The sequence below is a fragment of the Pagrus major genome, chromosome 6 (genome assembly GCF_040436345.1).
Source record: "Pagrus major chromosome 6, Pma_NU_1.0".
Lineage (NCBI taxonomy): Eukaryota > Metazoa > Chordata > Actinopteri > Spariformes > Sparidae > Pagrus > Pagrus major.
In genome coordinates this window covers 16,973,755-16,989,119 of record NC_133220.1, presented here as the reverse complement: position 1 = coordinate 16,989,119, position 15,365 = coordinate 16,973,755, and the positions used below count along the sequence as shown (strand labels likewise).

The window sequence follows — 15,365 nt, the reverse complement described above, 5'->3', positions numbered from 1 at the left end:
AAGTTTTTTTTTACTTTCTTTGAGTTTGTATCAATTTCTCGGTTAAAAAGCACAGTTTTTTGTTAATTTTTCAAACTCCTGCAGTGAAATATTTCAATAAATACATGGAGGATTTATTTTTTTAGATGGCAGCAGAACTCACATCAGGAGGATGTGTGTGGCGGGCGGACGGACTGAACCACCAATCCACCACCGACAGCTGCCCCTAATCATCATTATCAGATGACCAAAAAAAAAGAGATTTGAATCTTTGGAAAATTAAAAAATAGATATTTATTTGTCAGAAGATTTACAAAATAATCTTTACAGTCAGAAATAACTAACTATTGAATATTTCAACTCATTTTCACACTCACACATTCAAACCTGGACATCTGGAACCAGGTACTTTTCATTCACAAACACGTATCCTTAACCTCAACAGACATCTCTATATTCACATGTGTTCTGATACTGAGACTATTCGTCCCATTACATCAATAATATAGCTTGTGGCTGAACAGACTGTTTGTGTCGTCTTAGACTTGTTATCAAAGCGCGCTGACATTTTCCAGATGCAGGTGACCCAAACTGTCGCTGTGCTTGGATTCGTCCTGGATGATGAGCTGACACCCACTCTCCTCCTTTGACAGATGATACTCACTGGTATTGGCAGAAACCGCTACGACGTTAATGGGGTGATTGTCTGAAGCAGAGAGTAGTACAGACAAAGTATTTTCATGTCATATTCTTCATATTCATATTCACATCACCTACATTCAGATTCTTGCACTTCATTCTCATTTTTCTTTCAATTTCAACTAGACTGGGATTTCATGAATTTTAAGTTATTGATCTCCACTGATGTCCCTCAGTTTCTGATGCTGTTTATTTACAAATGTGTATGTGATGTGTGAATGTGTACTTAATGTCTAATGTTTTACTGCAGGCACTCAGTGCTGGTTGTTATTTCAACTTATCTAAAACAATTTGAGACAAATGAAAAGTTATTTTCTTACATGTTTGTTGTAAAAACAAAACTGCTATATATTGCATGAAAAAAATAATATAGATATAAGTAAAAAGCTGATTAGTTGCTTTTTTTAAAGTGCTTAAGTAGACTGAGCCATAGTAACCATCTTGTTTTCTACCCATTTCTCTTTTTCCACTCATCATTCCACTATCAGCAGGAAACATATTTATCTGATCAAGCAATATTATCTCTTCTTGCACCAGACGGAACAGCAATTCTCAGCAATGCATGGGCACATTGTGAAAAATATAATGCCATAGAAAGTATTCCTCTCCTCTTAGAAGTTTTTACTTTATTGTCTTGACCAGCAGCTCTATAGTTCGCTGTCAGTCAGTTGGTCCAAAAAGACACAAAAGGGGTTGAGGCAGTGGGAGTGACCTTTAACAATTAGCCACATAGTTCAGAGTAACACAACATGGTCGGACTTTTTAGAAAGATACACATACTCCATTTTGCCATATTTGTGAGATTGTGTGCATTTGGATGCATGAACGTGTAGATGTCAGCGCTAACCTGGTGACAGCTACTGCAAACTCACTTTTTTTTTTTTACACTGATCAACAGGAAAAGAAAACAGCTGTCCAGAGCTCAATCCAACTCAGAATTTGTAGCTTTACATGACCACGATGCATTCTGACAGAGCTTAAGCAGTTTTGCAGAACAGAATGGAGATGAGTTTGCCACATTGAAGTGTGTCTAATGGTGCCTACATTACCCACAATGCAGCCACTGAGTGACATTACTGGAGGCAGTTTATCAGATTACTTTCCTCTGGAACCACTTAAGACTTTATACTACTTTTTTCACATATGCATTAGTACTCCTCAAGACCTGCAAAGACAATGTAATGTGTAAACTTTGTGGAGTTACCCTTTAAACCTCCTTGATTTTTTAACAATAAAATATGAAAACTTCCAAGGGGTTGAATACTTTAAAAAGATCTCTACAAGTGAAAAACAGTTAGTCTCTACTTACAAATCTGCTAGTTTTTAAAATCGTTGTACTATTGTGTGGAAAAATATGACAAATTGATCATTATGAGTACAAGCCCTGACATTTTATTTAAGCCGCACATTACTCAATTACTGTTACCGCTTGATGACTAACTGATTTCTTGAAATCATGTCCGTATTTTAATCAGTGAAATCAACATGTGCTGATACGTTTACCACGTATTTCCATTGCGGCCCACTTACTTGGTTTGTGCTTCATTAGTTTCTTTATACAGGCATAGGACAGAAGCACGAGGAGGGTGAGAGAAACCAAAACAAAGCCGATGCCAAAGATCACATGAATGATGTCTCCGTCATTTATGGGTCTCTCTGGTGAAACATCAAATTACAGTCAAATTCAGATTTGTCATGGTGTACAGTACATCGATAAGTAATATGTTTACTTACCACCTCCATCACAAACTGAGTTGTGGGTTTTATTCCCCGGAAACAGCTCAGCAAGTCCAATTATAGCGCACCTGTTGACCAGAGACTGTGTAAGTTACAGTTATTTGGTGTTTTATGGGGAAATATTATTGTAGCTGAAGTCTTGGGATCTTACTGTGTTCGTGGCTTGCAGACATTGTCTTTCACCTCATAATATGCGTTATCGGAGCAGATGGGCTCACAGTGATATGAATACTCTTCCAACCCTTCAGACGCAGATTTGTCTGCAAAGAAAGAACAAAATATTTTTCCAGATTTGGTTCAGATTGAAATTCTGCGCCTCAACAAGTTGGTTGGATTGCCATGAAGTTTTGTACAGACATTCATGATCACGAAGGATCCTGTCAAATATATCAAAATCTACAGAATGGATTTAGACGATATTTTGCACAGAAATTCATGGTCCTCGGATGACGAATCCAAATGTTTCACATTTGCGGTTTTGAGAAGCCCAAGTGTCTCAACAATTACACTAACGGATGGATTTCCATGAAAGTCAGTACATACATTTAAATCCTGCTCAGGATGAACTGCAATCTTTTTGGTGATCACCTTATGTCTCTAAATGTCAATTTTCTTTGGTTTGAGACCAAATATCATCAGCTTTAGCTGTACTTTATGTTTAGTGTTAATTAGCAAATGTTGGTATGCTAATATGTTAAGCTAAGATGCACTGGTGGACTCGGGGGGTGCAGGTGTAGGGGGGCAATAGAAATGCCAAAAAATTTCCCTCTTGAAAGCCCCTATGGGAGATATAACATGATAAAGTCCCTCTAGAGTGCCCTTCCAGTGGACAAAATGTAATAAGTGCCCTAAAGGGTGCCTTTCCAATAGAGAAAACGTAATAAAGTGGCCTTTAAGGTGTCCTTCCAGTGGAGATAATGTGGTGAAGTGCCCTATCTTCACTATAGATATATCACTACTTCCTGTGTACTGGTGCACCCTGTATACATGTGGTGCCCTTTTTATTTTTTCGCCCCGCCCTTTGAACATCCTGAGTCCGCCTCTGCTAATTTGGTGAACATGGTAAACATTGTACCTTCTAAGCTTCAGCGCTTTGTTTTTGTGAACATGTTAGCATGCTGACATTAACATTTAACTCACAAGCACAGCTGTGGCTAAGTATAGCCTCATAGAGCAGCTACAGTATGGCTGTAGAGCATTAGTCACGCTCAAGTCAAACCACAGTGTGCTCTCAACCACGGCTCATGTCTAACAGTCTTGTGATATTTAGTGTGTTTTGTGTTCCTCTTATCAAATGCGCCAAAAAATCAGCATCAGGTTTAAAGTCAGGTCACAGAATAAAAAACACATGTCAGTCAGCACTCCTTGGATTTCCTAACACTTCAAATACACTTTGAAAAACCTTTGACAATTATGAGCTGCTATATTCTTTACTTTACTCACTTTGAGTTCTAGTGGTCGTAAAGGACCACAACTGCAAAAAACTCAAAAGTGTCTGAGTGTATTTGTCTCTCATCTCCAGTGATTTTTTTTGCACTTGTTCCATTGGCATTTTTTTTTCGTTTTATTACAGCTATAACACCGAGTGTTCAATGTTTGTTTTTTTTACTTTTTTTAAAGTTGCAGACAAATTTTTTGTCTAGTGCCAAAATGTTGCAAATAAATGGAAAAGTTAGACATTGTGCATGAGTTTGCTTGCAACTTTTGGTCTATTCGTCCTTCTCCTGTGGTCCTGGTTCAAGAAATAGGTGTGCAAAGTACTTTTTCTACTTATTTTGAAGGGTCATTCCTTTCCAGTTATGTGTTAAATGTCCTATTTGTAAGAAAGTTGATTTTTGTGTTTCCAAACTCATCCAATATTGATGCTCTGGGATGATGACCTACAATCCTAAAGTGTCGGTATTCAACGAGTTCAACTTTCTTACAAATACGACCTTTAATGTTTGAATGAAGTATTTGACAACAATTTGAGAAAACTTCTTAAATTGTGTGTGTGTTACCTAGATATTTAGACAACAACATGTTGTTAAACATCTTTTTTCTTTTATTTGAATCAATCATAAATAATGTGGTCTTGATTTAAAGGAAAAAGTGGGTTGGTGGCATTAATCCAACCCACGTTTCTAGTATGACAACCCAGATTTATTTTGTATTTTGTCCATGACAAATGGCATGACACCCACATATAAAGAAAACAGTAGTTGATTGAATCAAACCAGATGCATGCTTCCTTACAAAAAAATGTCCACTCTCACCTATCACCGTCCTGTTCCGTCTCTCCCCTGTGACACATTTGTTTTCCTCACAGCTTGAGCAGACATTGTTGGAGCACAGGAAACCCGAGCTGCACCGACATCTAACATTTGCGGTCGGTGTACATTTCTCAGCATATTCTGTAGACAGACAAGAATTTAAACCACAGGATTTCCAGCTGATTACAGTGTTTTTATCTTTTTATCAACTGTGTAAATATGCACTGTCAACATCCCTGGCAGAAAGCAGGGGCTGCCATCTCTTCTAACTCAAAACCTCTCATCATTATTTTAAGTCTTACCTTGTTGGCATGACGAGCATTCCTCACACTTGCCAAACATGTTATACTCGCTCGAGTAGGAGCCCATTTCACAGGGGCTACAGACAGTTTGATGTTGCTCTGTGCAGAGCTCCTTCAAAAATTCACCTTCGAAGCCAGAAACAAATAAAATCACTTTCTGAGCTTATAGGATAAAGACGAAGTAATGATTAGATGAAACAATTTGACATATTTTGTCTATCATTTTAAGGATCAATTATGTCTTTTACCTGGAGGGCACATGTTGCAGCATCGTCCTTCTACCTCCATCTGTTGTTCATCACAGCCTGCAACATGCTGTATAGTCCCAATATTCAGTACCCATATGACAGCCAGGGAGAAGCTCGAGGCAATCATTATGACCAGCGCTCATCTCGTGCCTTCAGGGTTTTATTCTCTCTGTCTGCTGACGTCAGTGTCAGATGTGAATGTGGTTAGCTTGGGGAGCAACATTGTGAGAGGCATTTACAATTGTTCAGGAAGTGAAAGACCACTTATACTAAAACAGTTGATCGCTTAAAAGGCAGTAAAGGCTCGATGAGAAAAGTAGCTAGTTTATTTAAGTTTTTTGTTCCTTTCTTTCTATTTTTTACCCATTTGAATTTACTACACATCCCTTGTGGTTTTATTTAATTGTAATTTATTTTCTAATATAACCAAAGTGGAGACATTTAGCCTGGCTTTAGGAGGACAGCCTGGTCATCATGCATATAAGCCGATAGCATAGGTGATGTGTACAGGTGGAATAGATTTATAAAGACATAACAGAGATATCAGCATGTTTCCACTATGGATTTTTTTTCAAGAGGTTTTCCTATAAATCATGACACGTGTTGGCATTGAGGTGTTGTTTCGAGTCTCATTATAGGTTTAGCTTTAAACACTTCTGCAGAAACTTGCAAATAAGCAGTTAAAGTTTAACCACCGAAACACATCTTATAACCACGATAAGTAGCTGTTTATATGATCAAACACATGATTAAGATGCAGGTATTTGCTTCTTGTTTGTTTTTTTTGCTTTGGAAGCAAGAAAAAGCTTCGGGTTTTAGGTTTGGTCACTTATATGGTCCACTCATCTCTGCATCTCTGGTCACATATATGGTCAGTAAGGCTTCTTTCCAAGGTAGCCAACAAGAGTAAAGACTCAACATTGTCGTACTGTGAGACTGAAACTCTGCTCTGTGAACCTGGAGATAAGCTTCCACTTCTATCTAGTTTTACTTCTGAAGAAAATTTAAATTGATGAAGTGGAAGTTATCGGAAGTTATTCAGAGTCCTTACTACCTCAGCCAAAGAGGTTATGTTCTCATCCGTGTCACTGACTTCCACAACAGTTGGACGGAGGATGGGTCGCAGCCCAGAATAGATCCCATCAGCTTTTGGTGTAGATAAAATGAAGGATCCATCCTTTTTTTCCTCACTTTCTTTAATATTGTGAGAAAAGGCAGTTTTTCGACATTTGATTAATTTCTCAGGGAATAATGCACGGATCTCGACAAAAAAAATCAGCTGCATTGTATGAATTTGTTTCGTGCGGTGAAAATCTGATATCGTGACAGCACTAAATCTGCTGCATCATTCGACACTATAAATGAATGCAAATGTAAGTCACAACGTGAGAGTGACATTAAGAAGCCAATAAACTGAAGCCATTAAATACTCTGAGTATGACTCAGTTGGGTGCCTGGAAAACCCATAGCCTGCAGCGTGAGAACACCATCAGAGCAATACCTATAATATCACCTATAAAACATCTTCCTGCAGTTAATGCTACCTTTATGTTAGCCTACTGAACCCTGCTACATGGAGTTTTCCCCAACTTTTCAGCTGCAACACCAAAACCCACAGGGTCAGAATCAGCAGTGTGATTAAGCGTTATACTAGTAGATGGAGTATTCCTGGTTGAGTCAAATCAAAGCGAGTCAAATGCCGTTAGTATTTCAAAATGTCAACCCTGGACAGGTTTGACATTTTTGTTTGTTACCCTGGGCTAACTGAAGGCTCAGTGTTATGTACAGTAAATCCATCTAAAAGGTATGAAATATGGTCAAGCTTGCACTGGGGCTTTTTCAGATTTTGCACAGACAGCAGCTCATATTTTGCAGGTGTTAACAGCTGGGGGGGTTTCCTGAGAAAAGCAAAACACTCTTGAGTAGAGCTGAACTGATTCGTAAATAATATTATTATCAAGCAAAAATGCCGACTGGTTCTGACTTTGGTGGTTTTTCCTCTGTTTAATATAATTGTAAATTCAGTTTATTTTAGTTGTTATGACATTTTAGAGGCCACACTATTAATTAATTCATCAAAAAATAATCAACAGACAAATCTATAATAAAATATAATTGGTTGCACCTCTACTGTTGTTGTTGTTGTTGTTGTTGAGCCTTATAAAGGTGTTGTGGGTACCAGGGAAACAAGCTGAATCAAGCCCACCAATTCTGATATGATTCCACACATGACTCATTCTGAAAGCTTGCCTGACTAAGAGATCAATACTGACGCATGGCTTGTGGTCCTATAAATGTAAACGGACATTAAAGGATCATCCAAGAATAAAAACTCACTCATTATCTACTCGCTACTATCATGGCGATGGAAAGTCGGATGAGGTTTCATGGTCCACAAAACATTTCTGGAGCTTTAGAGCAAAACAGCTTTGCAGCATTCTCCTATACAACTGAAGTACATGGGGACCTGTTTTTTAAACATAAAAATCAACCCCCCAAAAAACACAAAATGGCTCCGCACAGATTGTCCAGTGTAATTTGAGTATGTGAGGGAACTCAAATTTATTTGAAAAGATGCTATTTACACCCTTTTAAGCCAAAATCTTTCAGATCTTTCAGATCTCAGGGCATCTAGAGACTTGGATTACGCCAGACAAGCACCATTTCGTCACCATTTTATTTTATATTTTGGTTGTTTTTTTACATTTGAAAACAAGTGCCCATATAAGTTGTTACGAGAATGCTGCAACACTGTTCTGGTGTGAAGCTCCAGCTCCGGACTACAAAACTTCACCCAGACTTTCCATCCATGCAGGGGTGAGTCGATAATGATTACATTTTATTTTTTGGGTGAATTTATCCTTTAAGAATAACTATAATAGTTATACAGAAATAGCCAATCTTCTTGCCGGTGGTCTTGTTTCTTTAATAGGTCATATAGAGGCATCAATATTAAACTGAGACCGTTTCATAACCAGTTAAAAGTTCCTTGTAGATCGTTTAAACACAATTGTATGGGGTTTGGATTAAAAACTGATGGATTACAAATTAAGTTGATGAATATAATCACAAACGTCCACAAAGCAATCAGCACAAAATTAATAGACAACCAAAATATCTTCCTTGTGAAGTTACAGCAACTTTATTCACTGAATAACAAGAATAAATGCCAACTGCTGATAATAGTATCACTTGAGGCAGTTTATCAGATTTCATGTAGCTCCCCCTGCAGCCACATGAGGAATTTTACAAAATAAAACAAAAACAACAACAAAAAAAAAACAGAGGGATTACATATAAGAGCATCTGTTCCCTTTACCCTCAGATGTCTCTGCTTGGAGTTCATTGAGAAACAGGACTTCTGGAAAGCATTTTAATGAAGTTTGTGAGTTGCCACCTTAGATCACAGCCACAATAACACAAACATTTTTGGTGACCTCCACCAGCTGAATTAAATCCTTCAAAACCTCATCACATGTGGTGGTACCACCAAGTCTACCAAAGACATTTACTTGTGTGTCTGTGACTCACACATAACCACATGGTCGCATGTCTGAAACCTCCCTCAGGATGTGACGTATCCACAGACGTACTTACACATAGTTCTGCGCAGTGCTCCCTGTTAATCGTCACTGAGTATAGCCACAAAGGGCGGTATGTATACTGCAGAAAACTAGATTACTCTTTAGAAATGCACTGCACAAGAGCCACCCCACTCTGTGGGCGTTGTGGTGAGGTGTAAGACATGCTCTGTCTCCTGTTGTAGCAGATCCTTCAACATGATAATAAGCTTACTAAAGGTTAAGCTATGACATTTGAGAGCACCGAATACAGAAGTACAGAAGGCTTTGCTCAACTCTTAAGATCTTTTTTCGACTTTGAAATCTGACAAACACAGAGCTATGGAAAATACAGTACCATCAAACAGTATTCTACCTCATGTTTTATTGTCCTGAAGGGGAATTCCTCTGATTTAATGCATCACAGTCTGTCTTGACAAGTGCTACTGCATATGTTAGAAACAGCTATAAAAAGCTTTATTCTGCTTCCAGAGGGAGCTGCATGAAATCTGATAAACTGCCTGAAATGATGTTTTATCAGTTGTTAGCATTTATTCTTGTTAATCGATGGGTAAAGTTGCTGTAAGTTCACAAGAAGGATATTTACTGTTCACGTGTTGTGTATTTCTTTTAAACCACACACCTACTTCCTGGATCACTGGCATTTACTGAAAGTATCTGCAGGGACTGTTTCCACTGTATGTGCGTACTCAGTAACACACGCTCCTACCCAGGTAGTTTACTTGCACAAAAAGTTTATTAAGAAAATCTTTATTCACACATTTTCAGGGTCAGATCACATGCACTTTGAAAACAGAGAACAAATATCAGAGACAAAATAGTTGACAAAATAATTTTGTTTGTTGTTAAACAGTTGTGAAAAGTAATTAAGTACATTTACTCAAATTCTGTACATTGGCACATTTTTGAGGAATTTGCACTTAATTTGAGTACGATAGAAGTACTTTATACTTCTTAAACTTATAAAATACAATACATTTTCATTAAACCAGTTGTTTCCAACCTTTTTGTCTTTGTGAACTCATCAGTGTCTCGTCCGGGCTACATTTCAGATATCTGTGAGTTTGTTAGCAGTTCCGACAGAGACATTTCCCCTCTTAACTTCTCAGATTTCATTTAAAGAATGGTTCAGATGAGCAAATATTTCACACACAAAAACAGAAAAAAACAAACTGAGAACAATTTTTTAATTTCCTACCCCATAATCATCTCACAACCCTTCAGATTTGAGACCCTTTGGAGGAGACAAAGGGTATTCTTACTCAAGGCTTTTAAATGCAGGACTTTTACCTTTAACTTGAGTATTCTTATATTGTTTTACTTAAAGGGTAACTCCACTAATTTTACACATTAAAGTGTGTTTACAGGTCTTGGTGAGAACTACTATATATGTGAAAAAGTAGTATAAAGCATTTTGTAGCTCCACCTGCATGTAATCTGATAAATTACCGCCAGTGATATCACTCTGTGGCTGGATTGCATTGTGGGTAATGTAGGAGCCAGGTTTTGAAAAGCAGTCCACTGTTGGACTCATTATGAAAAGTTTAAAAACAAATGATTAAGACAGAAAACAGCAGAACCAGAGATATCACCTCCACTTTTTTTATTCCACACATAACCCTAACCCTAACCCATCCTTTTCAAACCCTGGTGCCTAAATTACCCACAATGCAACTTAGCTACTGAGTCAACCGTACTAGTCAGACAGAGCCAGACAGGTACACACATCAAGTGACCTGTGATTTAAAGGCTTGTGTATCTGATTTCTTAGCAAAACATAAACGGATAAAAATAATGAGGCATGCTTTCATAACTCCTCTGACTGTACTGATCTGGGGAAAGTCGGCAGCAAGGTACAAACAACATGAAAGCCCTCACATTTACAACATCAATCTTTCCAACGGCTCTGAAAAACATGAGAGGAAGTATCACTCAGTGGGAAAAAAGAGACACATTTAAATCCACAAGGGGACCTTCCCCAACCCCACACACAACTGAAAGCATGTTTTTTTGTGCTGCTCTCAGCCCAGCAGACCTGCTACCAGTGGAACAAAGTGAAGTAAACAAAACATGATAAAAATAGAGACAGAAAGACGGCATGAGGAAAGAAAAATGTTTTTCAAAGGCTCTCCAGCAGTTCATCAGAGTTTGAATGAAAGGTACTGATTGTTACTTCCTTTACTACAATATTGTTCATACTATATACTGTATTTCTCAGAAAATAGTCACTTTAATCACATTATATAACACCATATGGCTTTAAAAAAGCAGCAGAAAATATGTATATATGTGCATTTTAGCAAGAGTAACAAGGATTGTTTGAAATACCGTCAGGCATTTAGTGGCATCATCTCTGAGGTGGTTATGCAAAAACCTGTATTTCCAAAATTATAATAAATATTGAGGTTACACGGATAGTGAATTATTGATAAAATTATCTAACTAAAGAAGTCATTGATCTACAGTTAAACACCTAAATGTGAGGTATGATACATACAAATCTTCCATATAATTCACCCAGTATTCTATTACAACAGAACAAACAAAGGTCAAATATTGACTGTATAGATTGTGAATACTTCTGCTATAATACAGAGTAAATAGTTTTTCTGGTATATTTTCGATCCGTCTGAAGTTATTCATATGATGATTACGTGATCTTAAAATTCACAGCACAAGTTGACAGATTTGAACGTTTCACCTCAGGGATTCTGCTTGAAAAGGGCCTCATTGCTATCGCCGCTCTCCTCAACTGGCTTCCGACACAATGACTCACTCTCTGAAAACAAACATTAGAGCATAATTAATGAAAATGTCAGACTTTCAACACTACATACATTCACAATTTCCATTCAAATTATTTTCCTTTTTTGTTCCATTTAAAAGATAATTAGCACATAAACGGCAATCCCTGAAGAGATGGAGCACAGGCACATATTCAAGAGAAACACCCTTCACTTGTGACATGTTCAAAAGAATACACCGATGGGAAAAAGGCGTATTTGCTTTCTTTAAACGAGACGATAAAAAATGATTTCATGTCTGTGCATGAAATATAAAGCTTCATTCAGCAGCCGACAGCGGTGGAAGAGTTACGTTACTGAAATAGTACTCAATTACAAGTAAAACTACTGGTATTAAAATAATACTTAAGTAAAAGTACAAAGTATAAGAGTATTATTTACTGTTTAACCGCTGATGTTTAATGCATTATCGGTAGCAGGCATTCAATCAAAGGGAACCTGCGCCTGCTGCAGAGTTTTGCTTTGTATTTTCTTGTCTGTATATCAGGGTTTTCATTGGCCCCTTTGGAAGTAACTGAGTAGATTACATGGTGTAATGCACAGTTAAGTATGGGTAAAATTACAGACTTGAAAAAATATTCATAAAAGTAAATTAAAGTAATTTGAGAAGATGTAATCAGTTACTTCCACCACTGGCAGCTGGTTAGCTTAGCTTAGCAAAAAGACAGTAAACAGGGAAACAGCTAGCTTGTGTCTGTAGAAACACAGTGTGTCTACCAGAACATCTAAAGCTCAGGTGTTCGATCTTGTTTCTTTAATATGTACAAGAAGTGGACCATCACTTGGCCAGGAGCAAATAACTTCCTGGAGTCCCTGCTGGTTGTCACAGCAACGACAAGACAAGAAAGTTATTGCGCCTGGCCAAGAAACAGATTAAGTGACCTTTAGAGTTGCTGATACAGTGGATGGATTTTTGTGATCTTCAGACCAACACAGGCTAACTGTTTCCCTCTGCTTCCAGTCTTTGTGCTAAGCTAAGCTAACCAACTGCTGGCTGTAGCTTTACAGACATGTGAGAGGTATCAATCTTCTTATCATATAGCTTTTAACAAGAATCAGCATAGCCTTTCAAACATATTTTTCCAAAATGCCATACTATTCCTTTAAGTGCAGAATGTCTTTGCCACATACTCTGTTCTGGTTGCTGTCTCTCCTTGGGAATGGCATGCTGCTTGCAGGCCACAGCGGTCAGCACAAGCAGTAAGACCAAACCCATTCCAATTATGAGGATCACACCTGAAGAAGACAAGCAAGTGACAGGTTATTTAATACACGTTTCTGATCTGAGGTTATGTCATAAAAAAAGAGTGCAGCAGATGTTTTACCGATTTGGCTGCCTGTGGTTGGAGGAGGAACAGGTGTCATGTGTCTTGGAGCAGATGTGGTGGTCGTAGTGTGTATCTTCTGAGTTTGGGCCCCCTCATGTGGACGGTCGGATGTGAAGCGTTTTACTGCAGGGACGATGTTGTGTGGTGTGGGGGTTGCACTGACATAAGTGTCACTCTTCGACTCATCCTTACAGATGACGTCTGAGATCTTGGTTCCATTCTTTTGCACTCCTGATTTACATCTAAAATGAAGGATGCAAGATATGGATGTAAAGATAGCAGGTAACTATAAAAGACATTTTTCTTTTTTTCTTTAAATGCTATAATGCAGTGGACATACTCCCTCCATTTTCGACAGGTTGAGTCTATCGACGTGCTGAAATATCCAGCTTCACACTCTGAGCATTCTGACAAGGAAAAAGAATGATTTATTAAAAAGACCATTTCTTTAATAGTCTATATCGCATGCAGTGTTGTGTGATTCATCTCTGTACCTTGAGATTTTAGTTCAAATCCAATGTCACATTTGCAAGTGGAATTATCAGACTTGTCCAGGGGAACAAATTTCCCACGGCAGTGACATTTTGTGTTTGTCTCTGGCGTACACTCCTGTAATTCATCACTCCCAGACACTAAAAAAAAAAACAAATCTTTGTTAAAGACAGGTTAAGACTTGAGAACCAGCCACTTCATTTCATAGATTTCCTTTTTTTTCAGCACAGAAAAAGTGAACCACATTTTAATCAAAGTTTGGGCTCAGAATCATTAAAAAAAATGATGTGAGAGTGTAAAATAACGTGGGTTTATCAGTGGGCCGGGGAAAAAATGCTATAAACGCAAGTATCTGTCACTGACTGACTGATGAAGTTACACCACGCGTCAAGAGAATCGTCTTTAGGATTTGTTTTTAAGACAGTATAAAGTTGTACTATGTAGTTTTGAATTCAGAAAGATTTACGATTTTAATAAGTTAACGTATTTACATGATGTACAGTATTTCAATAACTGAATAAACAAGCTGTCCTCAGCGGGTAGTAAGGTTCCCAGAACGCTGTCTGAAACTAGAGAGGTGGCTTCTTAAAATGGTTCTGGGAATACAGTCAAAGTAAGGAATATGAATATGAGGAAAATTATGAATGTTGTGATAATCATTTGTCTTGAGTTAACATTTAATCTCCTCAAAGACTGTACAGTAAAATAACTAGACACGGTCAAATAAGCAGAGCAGGATTCATTTGCAAATTTCAACAAACCATCATAAGAAAAAAAATATTCAAATATGAGATATTTATTTGTTATGATGTAATTCCTTTTCTCAAAAAACTAGACAATAAAATAACTCCAAATTCCACATGGTTATAGACTGGATCATCATGAACTGGACTACATTGGAAATTCTAGCAAAACTCAAAAATAAATGTGACTCTCCATGTAAAGTAATATACAGTGATGCTACTCAAAATGTCATATGGTCATAATGAGGCAGAAATCCACTGCACTTCTCATGTTTTCATTAAGTCAGGACTTGTTGGGTGACGTAACATATTCAACAAGACCTATTTAATGCATGATTTGTATTATAATGTTGTTTTTATTTGGCATGAATGTGAGAAATGGTTGCTTTAAGACCCTTTTGACCACTCACATTTCCTGTGCAGTGATATCAGTATCTGAGTCGTGGCTGGGTTGACATAATTTTCGTAACTGATGGCTCACTCGACCGCAATTAGACCACAGATAGAAATAAAAGGAAACAGCTTGGGGAGTTAATAGATAATAAGGATACAAATATGTTCCCTTTCAAATCAAACAGATACGATGGAAAGTATCGTTCTTGTAACAGCATTCATAACATTTTCTGACTCAAATGTAGTTTAACCACATCAGGTATCATACTTCAGTACACTTTAAGAACACTACAGAAAATTATAGATGAACTTTTAATATTCACATTATGGATGCAACCAGTGACTACCTGTGTTACAATTTCCTGTATGAACTATGGATTTATAACATTTCTAGTGTTGTGGTGACATAATAAAAAATCAACACTTACGTTTATCACACTTTGTACATGGTTTGCAGCTTTGGGATTCATTCTCTTCAGGCTGGTAGGTTCTTCTGCCGCAGGGGACACAACTAGTCCTACCACTTTTGACCAAGACTCTTTGACCTTGATTTATGTCACAGAGACGACAGAAACAATACACTTAAATCCCAGTAGCACTTAAAGCACATGGAGAAAAAGAGGAAGTTATACAGGCAAAACGGAAGTATGTTATGTTCTAAATATGCGATTATTCTGAATGAGAAGACAAAAATACATCAAAATACGTGAGTCATTATTTACCTTTCGGGCAACGCTTCTGAGCATCCAAGTTAACAATAAGTTCATAAAAAGTCAAAGTGACTACGAGCAGTTTGAGCGGAACCAT

The 15,365-nt window shown here is 37.6% G+C and overlaps 2 protein-coding genes across 2 annotated transcripts; both read right to left on the bottom strand.

Annotated features, from left to right (window-relative positions):
* Window positions 1-445: 445 nt before the first annotated feature.
* On the bottom strand, window positions 446-5,345 carry tnfrsf18 (tumor necrosis factor receptor superfamily, member 18). Its single transcript, XM_073467660.1, has 6 exons — window positions 5,218-5,345; window positions 4,970-5,095; window positions 4,671-4,808; window positions 2,567-2,675; window positions 2,413-2,483; window positions 446-691 (listed from the first exon to the last, which is right to left on the bottom strand). Exons 1-6 carry the CDS (start codon window positions 5,342-5,344, stop codon window positions 531-533), a joined length of 732 nt encoding a protein of 243 aa, XP_073323761.1. The 5' UTR covers window position 5,345; the 3' UTR covers window positions 446-530.
* A 5,474-nt stretch (window positions 5,346-10,819) lies between these two features.
* LOC140997681 (uncharacterized) lies at window positions 10,820-15,365 on the bottom strand. Its single transcript, XM_073467658.1, has 5 exons — window positions 15,281-15,365; window positions 13,271-13,337; window positions 12,928-13,172; window positions 12,734-12,838; window positions 10,820-11,577 (listed from the first exon to the last, which is right to left on the bottom strand). The coding sequence occupies exons 1-5, from the start codon at window positions 15,363-15,365 to the stop codon at window positions 11,501-11,503; spliced, it is 579 nt and encodes a 192-aa protein (XP_073323759.1). The 3' UTR covers window positions 10,820-11,500.